General features: G+C 49.1%; 1 protein-coding gene across 1 annotated transcript in view; it reads left to right on the top strand.

Annotated features, from left to right (window-relative positions):
* Window positions 1-13,697, top strand: part of FGD2 (FYVE, RhoGEF and PH domain containing 2) — a 293,541-nt gene that overhangs the window by 199,525 nt on the left and 80,319 nt on the right. Inside the window, exon 11 of the mRNA XM_078644352.1 lies at window positions 10,046-10,076. Coding sequence (XP_078500478.1) covers window positions 10,046-10,076 — 31 coding nt within the window. The remainder of the gene's footprint in view (window positions 1-10,045; window positions 10,077-13,697) is intronic.

Genomic DNA, 13,697 nt, shown 5'->3' with positions numbered 1-13,697 from the left:
GACTCCCATCTCACTGCTAGCACCAAACCTTTTCATCCCACCCATCCTTTGCATCTCATAGAACATGCTTCTCACACACCTCCACTGGAGCCATCTCAGAGAATGTGCTGCTCTGATCCCACCACTGGCAGTGACCCAGAGAGCACCATTCGCGGAGTTCAGCACAGGCACCAGTTTGGGGAGCACTACTCTGAGCCCATCGCTTGCACCAGTCAGAAGCCAGACTGCTCTCATCCCACCTCTACTCCAGCTCAGTGAGCACACTGCTCTCATCCGACCTCTACTCCAGCTCAGTGAGCACACTGCTCTCATCCTACCCCTTCTCCAGCTCAGGGAGCACACTGCTCTCATCCCAACTCTTCTTCAGCTCAGTGAGCACACTGCTCTAATTCCATCTCGTCTCCAGCTCGGTGAGCACACTGCTCTAATTCCATCTCTTCTCCAGCTTGGTGAGCACACTGCTCTAATTCCATCTCGTCTCCAGCTCGGTGAGCACACTGCTCTAATTCCATCTTTTCTCCAGCTCGGTGAGCACACTGCTCTAATTCCATCTCTTCTCCAGCTCGGTGAGCACACTGCTCTAATTCCATCTCTTCTCCAGCTCGGTGAGCACACTGCTCTAATTCCATCTCTTATCCAGCTCGGTGAGCACACTGCTCTAATTCCATCTCTTCTCCAGCTCAGCGAGCACACTGCTCTAATTCCATCTCTTCTCCAGCTCAGCGAGCACACTGCTCTAATTCCATCTCTTCTCCAGCTCAGCGAGCACACTGCTCTAATTCCATCTCGTCTCCAGCTCGGTGAGCACACTGCTCTAATTCCATCTCTTCTCCAGCTCGGTGAGCACACTGCTCTAATTCCATCTCTTCTCCAGCTCGGTGAGCACACTGCTCTAATTCCATCTCTTCTCCAGCTCGGTGAGAACACTGCTCTAATTCCATCTCTTATCCAGCTCAGTGAGCATACTGCTCTAATTCCATCTCCTATCCAGCTCAGTGAGCATACTGCTCTAATTCCATCTCTTATCCAGCGTGGTGAGCACACTGCTCTAATTCCATCTCTTCTCCTGCCCGGTGAGCACACTGCTCTAATTCCATCTCTTCTCCAGCTCGGTGAGCACACTGCTCTAATTCCATCTCTCCAGCTCGGTGAGCACACTGCTCTAATTCCATCTCTTCTCCAGCTCGGTGAGCACACTGCTCTAATTCCATCTCTTCTCCAGCTCAGTGAGCACACTGCTCTAATTCCATCTCTTCTCCAGCTCAGTGAGCACACTGCTCTAATTCCATCACTTCACCAGCTTTGTGAGCACACTGCTCTAATTCCATCTCTTCTCCAGCTCGGTGAGCACACTGCTCTATTTCCATCTCTTCTCCAGCTCGGTGAGCACACTGCTCTAATTCCATCACTTCTCCAGCTTTGTGACTAGTGAGCACACTGCTCTAATTCCATCTCTTCTCCAGCTCGGTGAGCACACTGCTCTAATTCCATCACTTCTCCAGCTCGGTGAGCACACTGCTCTAATTCTATCTTTTCTCCAGCTCGGTGAGCACACGGTGAGCACACTGCTCTAATTTCATCTCTTCTCCAGCTCGGTGAGCAAACAGCTCTAATTCCATCTCTTCTCCAGCTCGGTGAGCACACTGCTCTAAATCCATCACTTCTCCAGCTCGGTGAGCACACTGCTCTAATTCCATCTCTTCTCCAGCTTAGTGAGCACACTGCTCTAATTCCATCTCTTCTCCAGCTTGGTGTGCACACTGCTCTAAATCCACCACTTCTCCAGCTCGGTAAGCACACTGCTCTAAATCCATCCCTTCTCCAGCTCAGTGAGCACACAGTGAGCACACTGCTCTAATTCCATCTCTTCTCCAGCTCGGTGAGCACACTGCTCTAATTCCATCTCTTTCCCAGCTCGGTGAGCACACTGCTCTAATTCCATCTCTTCTCCAGCTCGGTGACCACACTGCTCTAAATCCATCACTTCTCCAGCTCGATGAGCACACTGCTCTAATTCCATCTCTTCTCCAGCTCGGTGAGCACACTGCTCTAATTCCATCTCTTCTCCAGCTCGGTGTGCACACTGCTCTAAATCCATCACTTCTCCAGCTCGGTGAGCACACTGCTCTAATTCCATCTCTTCTCCAGCTTGGTGAGCACAATGCTCTAATTCCATCTCTTCTCCAGCTCGGTGAGCACACGGTGAGCACACTGCTCTAATTCCATCTCTTCTCCAGCTCGGTGAGCACACTGCTCTAATTCCATCACTTCTCCAGCTCGGTGAGCACACTGCTCTAATTCCATCACTTCTCCAGCTCGGTGAGCACACTGCTCTAATTCCATCTCTTCTCCAGCTCGGTGAGCACACTGCTCTAATTCCATCTCTTCTCGAGCTCGGTGAGCACACTGCTCTAATTCCATCTCTTCTCCAGCTCGGTGAGCACACTGCTCTAATTCCATCTCTTTCCCAGCTCGGTAAGCACACTGCTCTAATTCCATCTCTTTTCCAGCTCGGTGACCACACTGCTCTAAATCCATCACTTCTCCAGCTCGGTGAGCACACTGCTCTAATTCCATCTCTTCTCCAGCTCGGTGAGCACACTGCTCTAATTCCATCTCTTCTCCAGCTCGGTGTGCACACTGCTCTAAATCCCTCACTTCTCAAGCTTGGTGAGCACACTGCTCTAATTCCATCTCTTCTCCAGCTCGGTGAGCACACTGCTCTAATTCCATCACTTCTCCAGCTCGGTGAACACACTGCTCTAATTCCATCACTTCTCCAGCTCGGTGAGCACACGGTGAGCACACTGCTCTAATTCCATCTCTTCTCCAGCTCGGTGAGCACACTGCTCTAATTCCATCTCTTCTCCAGCTTGGTGAGCACACTGCTCTAATTCCATCTCGTCTCCAGCTCGGTGAGCACACTGCTCTAATTCCATCTTTTCTCCAGCTCGGTGAGCACACTGCTCTAATTCCATCTCTTCTCCAGCTCGGTGAGCACACTGCTCTAATTCCATCTCTTCTCCAGCTCGGTGAGCACACTGCTCTAATTCCATCTCTTATCCAGCTCGGTGAGCACACTGCTCTAATTCCATCTCTTCTCCAGCTCAGCGAGCACACTGCTCTAATTCCATCTCTTCTCCAGCTCAGCGAGCACACTGCTCTAATTCCATCTCTTCTCCAGCTCAGCGAGCACACTGCTCTAATTCCATCTCGTCTCCAGCTCGGTGAGCACACTGCTCTAATTCCATCTCTTCTCCAGCTCGGTGAGCACACTGCTCTAATTCCATCTCTTCTCCAGCTCGGTGAGCACACTGCTCTAATTCCATCTCTTCTCCAGCTCGGTGAGAACACTGCTCTAATTCCATCTCTTATCCAGCTCAGTGAGCATACTGCTCTAATTCCATCTCCTATCCAGCTCAGTGAGCATACTGCTCTAATTCCATCTCTTATCCAGCGTGGTGAGCACACTGCTCTAATTCCATCTCTTCTCCTGCCCGGTGAGCACACTGCTCTAATTCCATCTCTTCTCCAGCTCGGTGAGCACACTGCTCTAATTCCATCTCTCCAGCTCGGTGAGCACACTGCTCTAATTCCATCTCTTCTCCAGCTCGGTGAGCACACTGCTCTAATTCCATCTCTTCTCCAGCTCAGTGAGCACACTGCTCTAATTCCATCTCTTCTCCAGCTCAGTGAGCACACTGCTCTAATTCCATCATTTCTCCAGCTTTGTGAGCACACTGCTCTAATTCCATCTCTTCTCCAGCTCGGTGAGCACACTGCTCTATTTCCATCTCTTCTCCAGCTCGGTGAGCACACTGCTCTAATTCCATCACTTCTCCAGCTTTGTGACTAGTGAGCACACTGCTCTAATTCCATCTCTTCTCCAGCTCGGTGAGCACACTGCTCTAATTCCATCACTTCTCCAGCTCGGTGAGCACACTGCTCTAATTCCATCTTTTCTCCAGCTCGGTGAGCACACGGTGAGCACACTGCTCTAATTTCATCTCTTCTCCAGCTCGGTGAGCAAACAGCTCTAATTCCATCTCTTCTCCAGCTCGGTGAGCACACTGCTCTAAATCCATCACTTCTCCAGCTCGGTGAACACACTGCTCTAATTCCATCTCTTCTCCAGCTTAGTGAGCACACTGCTCTAATTCCATCTCTTCTCCAGCTTGGTGTGCACACTGCTCTAAATCCACCACTTCTCCAGCTCGGTAAGCACACTGCTCTAAATCCATCCCTTCTCCAGCTCAGTGAGCACACAGTGAGCACACTGCTCTAATTCCATCTCTTCTCCAGCTCGGTGAGCACACTGCTCTAATTCCATCTCTTTCCCAGCTCGGTGAGCACACTGCTCTAATTCCATCTCTTCTCCAGCTCGGTGACCACACTGCTCTAAATCCATCACTTCTCCAGCTCGATGAGCACACTGCTCTAATTCCATCTCTTCTCCAGCTCGGTGAGCACACTGCTCTAATTCCATCTCTTCTCCAGCTCGGTGTGCACACTGCTCTAAATCCATCACTTCTCCAGCTCGGTGAGCACACTGCTCTAATTCCATCTCTTCTCCAGCTCAGTGAGCACACTGCTCTAATTCCATCTCTTCTCCAGCTCAGTGAGCACACTGCTCTAATTCCATCATTTCTCCAGCTTTGTGAGCACACTGCTCTAATTCCATCTCTTCTCCAGCTCGGTGAGCACACTGCTCTATTTCCATCTCTTCTCCAGCTCGGTGAGCACACTGCTCTAATTCCATCACTTCTCCAGCTTTGTGACTAGTGAGCACACTGCTCTAATTCCATCTCTTCTCCAGCTCGGTGAGCACACTGCTCTAATTCCATCACTTCTCCAGCTCGGTGAGCACACTGCTCTAATTCCATCTTTTCTCCAGCTCGGTGAGCACACGGTGAGCACACTGCTCTAATTTCATCTCTTCTCCAGCTCGGTGAGCAAACAGCTCTAATTCCATCTCTTCTCCAGCTCGGTGAGCACACTGCTCTAAATCCATCACTTCTCCAGCTCGGTGAACACACTGCTCTAATTCCATCTCTTCTCCAGCTTAGTGAGCACACTGCTCTAATTCCATCTCTTCTCCAGCTTGGTGTGCACACTGCTCTAAATCCACCACTTCTCCAGCTCGGTAAGCACACTGCTCTAAATCCATCCCTTCTCCAGCTCAGTGAGCACACAGTGAGCACACTGCTCTAATTCCATCTCTTCTCCAGCTCGGTGAGCACACTGCTCTAATTCCATCTCTTTCCCAGCTCGGTGAGCACACTGCTCTAATTCCATCTCTTCTCCAGCTCGGTGACCACACTGCTCTAAATCCATCACTTCTCCAGCTCGATGAGCACACTGCTCTAATTCCATCTCTTCTCCAGCTCGGTGAGCACACTGCTCTAATTCCATCTCTTCTCCAGCTCGGTGTGCACACTGCTCTAAATCCATCACTTCTCCAGCTCGGTGAGCACACTGCTCTAATTCCATCTCTTCTCCAGCTTGGTGAGCACAATGCTCTAATTCCATCTCTTCTCCAGCTCGGTGAGCACACGGTGAGCACACTGCTCTAATTCCATCTCTTCTCCAGCTCGGTGAGCACACTGCTCTAATTCCATCACTTCTCCAGCTCGGTGAGCACACTGCTCTAATTCCATCACTTCTCCAGCTCGGTGAGCACACTGCTCTAATTCCATCTCTTCTCCAGCTCGGTGAGCACACTGCTCTAATTCCATCTCTTCTCCAGCTCGGTGAGCACACTGCTCTAATTCCATCTCTTCTCCAGCTCGGTGAGCACACTGCTCTAATTCCATCTCTTTCCCAGCTCGGTGAGCACACTGCTCTAATTCCATCTCTTTTCCAGCTCGGTGACCACACTGCTCTAAATCCATCACTTCTCCAGCTCGGTGAGCACACTGCTCTAATTCCATCTCTTCTCCAGCTCGGTGAGCACACTGCTCTAATTCCATCTCTTCTCCAGCTCGGTGTGCACACTGCTCTAAATCCATCACTTCTCAAGCTTGGTGAGCACACTGCTCTAATTCCATCTCTTCTCCAGCTCGGTGAGCACACTGCTCTAATTCCATCACTTCTCCAGCTCGGTGAACACACTGCTCTAATTCCATCACTTCTCCAGCTCGGTGAGCACACGGTGAGCACACTGCTCTAATTCCATCTCTTCTCCAGCTCGGTGAGCACACTGCTCTAATTCCATCTCTTCTCCAGCTCGGTGAGCACACTGCTCTAATTCCATCTCTTCTCCAGCTCGGTGAGCACACTGCTCTAATTCCATCTCTTCTCCAGCTCGGTGAGCACACTGCTCTAATTCCATCTCTTTCCCAGCTCGGTGAGCACACTGCTCTAATTCCATCTCTTTTCCAGCTCGGTGACCACACTGCTCTAAATCCATCACTTCTCCAGCTCGGTGAGCACACTGCTCTAATTCCATCTCTTCTCCAGCTCGGTGAGCACACTGCTCTAATTCCATCTCTTCTCCAGCTCGGTGTGCACACTGCTCTAAATCCATCACTTCTCAAGCTTGGTGAGCACACTGCTCTAATTCCATCTCTTCTCCAGCTCGGTGAGCACACTGCTCTAATTCCATCACTTCTCCAGCTCGGTGAACACACTGCTCTAATTCCATCACTTCTCCAGCTCGGTGAGCACACGGTGAGCACACTGCTCTAATTCCATCTCTTCTCCAGCTCGGTGAGCACACTGCTCTAATTCCATCTCTTCTCCAGCTCGGTGAGCACACTGCTCTAATTCCATCTCTTCTCCAGCTCGGTGAGCACACTGCTCTAATTCCATCTCTTTCCCAGCTCGGTGAGCACACTGCTCTAATTCCATCTCTTCTCCAGCTCGGTGTGCACACTGCTCTAAATCCATCACTTCTCAAGCTTGGTGAGCACACTGCTCTAATTCCATCTCTTCTCCAGCTCGGTGAGCACACTGCTCTAATTCCATCACTTCTCCAGCTCGGTGAACACACTGCTCTAAATCCATCTCTTCTCCAGCTCGGTGACCACACTGCTCTAAATCCATCACTTCTCCAGCTCGGTGAGCACACTGCTCTAATTCCATCTCTTCTCCAGCTCGTGAGCACACTGCTCTAATTCCATCATTTCTCCAGCTCGGTGAGCACACTGCTCTAATTCCATCTCTTCTCCAGCTCGGTGAGCACACTGCTCTAATTCCATCTCTTCTCCAGCTCGGTGAGCACACTGCTCTAATTCCATCTCTTCTCCAGCTCGGTGAGCACACTGCTCTAATTCCATCACTTCTCCAGCTCGGTGAGCACACTGCTCTAATTCCATCACTTCTCCAGCTCGGTGAGCACACTGCTCTAATTCCATCTCTTCTCCAGCTCGGTGAGCACACTGCTCTAATTCCATCTCTTTCCCAGCTCGGTGAGCACACCGCTCTAATTCCATCTCTTCTCCAGCTCGGTGACCACACTGCTCTAAATCCATCACTTCTCCAGCTCGGTGAGCACACTGCTCTAATTCCATCTCTTCTCCAGCTCGGTGAGCACACTGCTCTAATTCCATCTCTTCTCCAGCTCGGTGTGCACACTGCTCTAAATCCATCACTTCTCAAGCTCGGTGAGCACACTGCTCTAATTCCATCTCTTCTCCAGCTCGGTGAGCACACTGCTCTAATTCCATCACTTCTCCAGCTCGGTGAGCACACTGCTCTAATTCCATCACTTCTCCAGCTCGGTGAGCACACGGTGAGCACACTGCTCTAATTCCATCTCTTCTCCAGCTCGGTGAGCACACTGCTCTAATTCCATCTCTTCTCCAGCTCGGTGAGCACACTGCTCTAATTCCATCTCTTCTCCAGCTCGGTGAGCACACTGCTCTAATTCCATCTCTTTCCCAGCTCGGTGAGCACACTGCTCTAATTCCATCTCTTCTCCAGCTCGGCGAGCACACTGCTCTAAATCCATCACTTCTCCAGCTCGTTGAGCACACTGCTCTAATTCCATCTCTTCTCCAGCTCGGTGAGCACACTGCTCTAATTCCATCTCTTCTCCAGCTCGGTGAGCACACTGCTCTAATTCCATCATTTCTCCAGCTCGGTGAGCACACTGCTCTAATTCCATCTCTTCTCCAGCTCGGTGAGCACACTGCTCTAATTCCATCTCTTCTCCAGCTCGGTGAGCACACTGCTCTAATTCCATCATTTCTCCAGCTCGGTGAGCACACTGCTCTAATTCCATCTCTTCTCCAGTTCGGTGAGCACACTGCTCTAATTCCATCTCTTCTCCAGCTCGGTGAGCACACTGCTCTAATTCCATCATTTCTCCAGCTCGGTGACCACACTGCTCTAATTCCATCACTTCTCCAGCTCGGTGAGCACACTGCTCTCATCCCACCTCTTCTCCAGCTCAGAGAGCACACTTTTGTAATCCCAGCTCTTCTCCAGATCAGAGACCACACTGCTCTCATCCCACCTCTTCTCCAGCTCAGTGAGCATACTGCTCTCATCCCACCTCTTCTCCAGTTCAGAGAGCACACTGCTCTCATCCCACCTCTTCTCCAGCTCGGTGAGCACACTGCCTCACCCCGCCTCTTCTCCAGCTCAGGTAGCACACTGCTCTCACCCCGCCTCTTCGTCCATATCAGGGTGCTGGCCTTAGTTCAGAGAGCACGCTTCTCTCTGTCCACCGGATGCACTGGCTGAGAGAGCACACTGATCAAATACTTTGTGTTCCCGTGAGATGCTGCACACTTATGTTTCTGAATTCTGTGAAATTTCTGGAAAAAGTCAGTGTGTCCATTAAATAAACATGCTTGCCATGTGTTAGCAAAATTGGATGACTTTTATGACTGTGGTAAAGATTGTCAGATGATTGTAATTCAGCTTGTAACAGACAGTTCTCCAGTTATGAACAATCTGTGAGAACTGAAGACCTTTTAAGGCTGGATGAGGCTTACAGATCTCAGGATGACACTGCCAGTGTCTACTAATCCTAGTTCTAATACATGGCTCCTGTGAATATCAAATGCCCTCTCAATTATGCTGGTGTTAAACCGCAAGACCACTGATTGCCCTCCGTCGATGGTGATGATGCAGGATTAGGATTTGTGTCTTTTCTCAAATCCTGAGGCATTGCCTCTCGAGAGCTCCGCATGTCCTGGTGTGATATCTTTCCTCACAGCAGCTCCTGGTTTTCTCATATAAGCTCATGGGAGGCTGAGACGTCTTCTTGCGGATGTAGATCTGGAACCTGCTTTCAGCCCACTGAAGCTATCAGTTTTATTGGCTCACTAAACCCAATGAGAGAAGTCTGTGTCCTCATCGACACCGCTGCAAGCTCACGGAAAGCTCACACTGTCATCATATTGCCACTGGCCCTGAAGCGAGCTTTAAAGCATCCATACAGATCAATCTTTCTGTTTTGTGTTGATGAGAGCTCCCTGCTCATGCTGTCTCCTGGCTGAACCTAGAAGGAATTTGGAGAAAGCAGACGCTGTTTTCTAGTGGATCTTCTCATCTGAAGCCCATTAGGCTTTCTCACTAATCTGTATCTGAGGTTAAGTGTCATATCCCTGCTGGTGGAATAGTGCTTCTCCTGATATCTCTTCACTGATCTCGACGCAAGCTCACATGTTGCTCACACAGTGATTCCACCGAGCTTCCTGCTGGTAGAAAGAAGCTGTAGGGTCACAGAATAATGTGAGCTCACAGCTCTTGTCGCTCTCTTACTGAGCCCTTGTGAGCTCACAGGAGACACATTCTCAGACTATTCTCAGGTCTTAGAACGCCACTCTTGGCCCCTTTAGTGGAGTGAGAGGACACAGAATGTCAGTGGCCGCTGCAGGATAGGTTGAGGGGCTCCTGAGGGTCCATCCACCCGTGCTCAAAGGGCCTATCGACGCCTAGTTCCCACCAGATCACTTCCCACCATGTACTCCTTGAAGCTGCAGCGGCCAGACTGTGGATCGCAGGTAGCGCACACAGTTATCGCTTGGACCCATGTCTTTGTGCTGGGTTATGCGCGTACTGAAGGCTGAATTTGTTGTTTTTCTCCTGGCAGGTCTCCGGAGGAAGCGGATTCTTGGATACAGGTAAACTACTCGACCTATGTGTTAGACAAGTACATTTTAATAGTTAGACAAACAGATTAAATGCCTCTTCTAAATGCAAAGTGTTGTATCATTTGACTGAGAAATGAAACTTGAGATTGTGTGCTCAGCAGCAGCTCTGAGTGGTAACCCCTCTCTGGTGTGGGTGGTGTGAGCTGCAGCTGCTGGGCTGAGTTAGAAATTCAAAAACCTCATGCAGGGGAGGGCAGGGGCCTCTCAGTACAGGATTCGTCTGTTTTTTTCTCAGTCGTCATTCAAGGTCTCAAGATGGGTGTTGTATCTCTGAGTGTGGAGTGTGTTCCTCAAAGACCCTGGACTAGAGGTCGGGCCTCACACCCTCACGGCAAATAAAATTCATTTGTGTGTGAGAAAGGCACACCTATAAGTTCTTCTGGCATTAAACTGAAGTGCTGGCAAGAAATAACTAATTGTGCTTCACTAACCACGACTGGTCCCTCGGACCGTGTTGGAAAGTGCGACTCCCATCTCCGGGTACACTGGATGTGCAGTGAAGGCTTGGTTCACAGAAAGAGCTGAGCTAGGCTACAGTGCAACACAACTATCACCGATGCAAGTAAGGGGAGAATGTCCAGCAAAGGTCTTGAGTTTTAATCAAATGTACGATAAAGCAAAACTCAAAGTTAATATTTTATAGTAAAAATGGGGCTTCAGTAGTAAAAGAGTAAACAAGAAAATAAAGAAAAGAATCTGCAGTCACAACAGAGTGGCAAATCGAGGCGATTGAATTCAACACAATATGCTGTTTGCGATCATTAGAAGACCACTACCACCCGAACTCTTCTGAAAACGAGATCACAAAATCCACATGTAATACTCCTGATCGCTGCTGATGCATACTTCACGTTGCAGAATCGAGCATCGCAATCCTCCCACCAAAACCTGGGGACTTTGAAACATAGAAGTCAAGTCAAGTCAAGTCAGAATTTATATAGCGCACTACATACCCCGAGGGTCTCAAGGCGCTTGAGGAATAGGGGTAAAAAAGCAACAGGCTATAATTTTCATTAAGAAAACATTGAAGCAAGTAAATATGGCATGGTTCTTCTGACAAAGGAACAACTAACATCTATTGGTATAAAAAGGTTCCACTGACTTCCCAGTGCATAAGCGATGTTCAACTCTTGGTCTCAATCACTCATCCCAGGCAAAACGCCCAGAGCACAGAGGCCCCCGTTATGTGCTGCCTAGAGCAGCATCTCGCAGGGAGTTACCACTATGGGCAAACATGATCCAAAATTACCATAACTGGTAACACAGGTGTTATCAGGTATGGATCCGGATTCTGTAAAACCAAAGAAGACGAGCCACTCTGTGAGCACGGTAAAAGGAGGTAGGGCAGCCCAATAACCCCTTGTGAGCTTGGGTGCCAGTATATACTGAAGTGAATGGCCGTCAAGGGCATCAATCACTAAAATAGAAGGACATTATTTTATAACTACATTTGTATGTTTAAAGAAGAATGCATATGCTATTATTCTATCAAGTAATCACAGGCTGAGTCAGTAGTAGAATGAAACAAAATAACACAAAACAGAGAAGACATACAAGAATATTGGCATTTAGGGCCTTATTGCGAGTTTGGCAGTCCTCCGGCAGCACCACCACTGCTGCGCTGGCAGCAGGACCGCCAAGACAGTAATGTGCCCGCTCACCGGATTTTGAGCTTAATCCAGGGAGGGCAGGTGGCGGTGGTGCGGCGGTCTCGCGGCAGCGGCTGTGCTAGGCTCATAGGAGAGCCTTAAAAGCAGACCACCGCTGTGACAGTGCTTGCTGCACGTTCCTGCACAGTGTGGAATGCACCATATCGTGCATGCCCCAATATGCAGAAACGGGGTGCCATTCCAGGGAGGCACATTGCCCCCCCCCCCCCGCCCCACGGCATGCACCCCCAGGCCCAGAAGCAGCAGTTGCATCTATGCCATCCTTTTCATGGCAGGGTCACCGTCAAGAAATGGGTGGTGGAAATACAACTTGCAATATGCTTGCAGTGCCGCAGCAGCACCACCGACATATTCCTGCCCCTTCCTGCTGCTCCACCACCGCGGGATCCTTAATCCCAGTGGGTGCGGCGGTCCTGTGGCAGTCTGACTGCCACACTCAAAATAAGGCAGGCAGACCTGCAGTGGTGGCGGTGGTCGGACTGCCACAGCGAGTACTGCAGTCCTAGAACCACCATACTCATAATAAGTCCCTTAGTAATTTAGCTTTATGGGGAATTCAAAATCAATTAGCACAAGGTACAAAAACTAGCAAAAATCATACAAACGCACACCCTACCAAGACTTGTAGTAATTTCACATACAATGTATTCTTAATGTACATAGTGAAATTATTCGTGACGTACTGGCAAGAAGACAATTGTCCGCAAAATTAGTTGACTCAGTACTTGAGCAATCAGCCATGCAGCTAACTGACAGCACACATTCCTAAGAGAGAAACAGTTCACACATTACTCAATGATCATCAACTCCCTTTCAAAGATTGATTTCTTGGTAAAAAGTAAAAGTTATTAAAGGACATCAGGGAGTACATAATGCACGTGCATATGCATCAAAGCAAGTGTTCTCTCCCTTCGCCTAGTACTAGAAGGCTGAAGTGAAGTCTCATGGTAGGGCACTCTCTGGCCAGGTGTTTACCTATGACAGAAAGAGGCATGTATTGCTGATGGTTTAAAGTAATGTGTAATTGTTGATCTTTTTCTGTTATACTGTTAAACCACATTGTTGCACTTCCTTTCGTCCCTCCTGTCGTCTCTTACAGCATCCTCCCTCTATTTATGTCTCTCCTTCTCTCCTCTCTCAATGTATTGAGACTGAACTTTTTTGTCTGATGCCCGATGGAGCTACCTGGTTTAGCTATAGGTGAGATAGGCCGTGGATTCCCTCCTTGGTCTTCACCTACCTAGTCGGTCTTTAGACAGACTTCTTTTCGTCTCTCCATATTGTCTCTTCCCTTATCCTCCCTCTCTCACCTCCCCTGCCCCCTCCACTACTTTTCTCTCTCCTTTCTCTCCTCTCCTAATTGTATTGCCTAATTTTTGGGATTTATTGTGTTTTTATTGAACTTTTTCTGTTACATTGTTGTTTCTCATGTAAAGCGCTCTGATACCTCCGGGTCTAGCCAGCGCTATATAAAACTCTTTAAATAAAATAAAATAAAATAAAATAAAATAAAATAAAATAAAATAAATTGGGATGGTCAAGGATATCCGGCTGAGGCCTAACTGGAGGCCTAGGAGGTGTATGCCGACTCCTGAAAGGACCCAAGGGGAGAAGAGGTGACTGAGGTTCAAACAGGCACGGCCGGCACTGGTAAGAACAGGGGGGCGGGGCAGGGTGGGGGTGGAGTCGACAGACAACTGGATAGGTAAAGTTAAATTTTAAAAATAATAAAACCACTTACCTTGCGCTCACTGCATCGCCGGCGGTTAAAGTGGCCAAGATAGGTAGAATGTGAGCCTCCACCAAAGTCTTTGTTTGGAAGGCCACTGTAGGTGAAGCCCCTGGGCATGTACCACAGTGCTGGTTTACTAAGACCCTGGTGACAATGTTGTCCATCTGAACTACCAGTGCCTGAACCTGG

The sequence above is a fragment of the Lissotriton helveticus genome, chromosome 5_1, assembly GCF_964261635.1.
Source record: "Lissotriton helveticus chromosome 5_1, aLisHel1.1, whole genome shotgun sequence".
Taxonomy (NCBI): Eukaryota; Metazoa; Chordata; class Amphibia; order Caudata; family Salamandridae; genus Lissotriton; species Lissotriton helveticus.
This window is presented reverse-complemented; position numbering and strand designations above follow the sequence as displayed.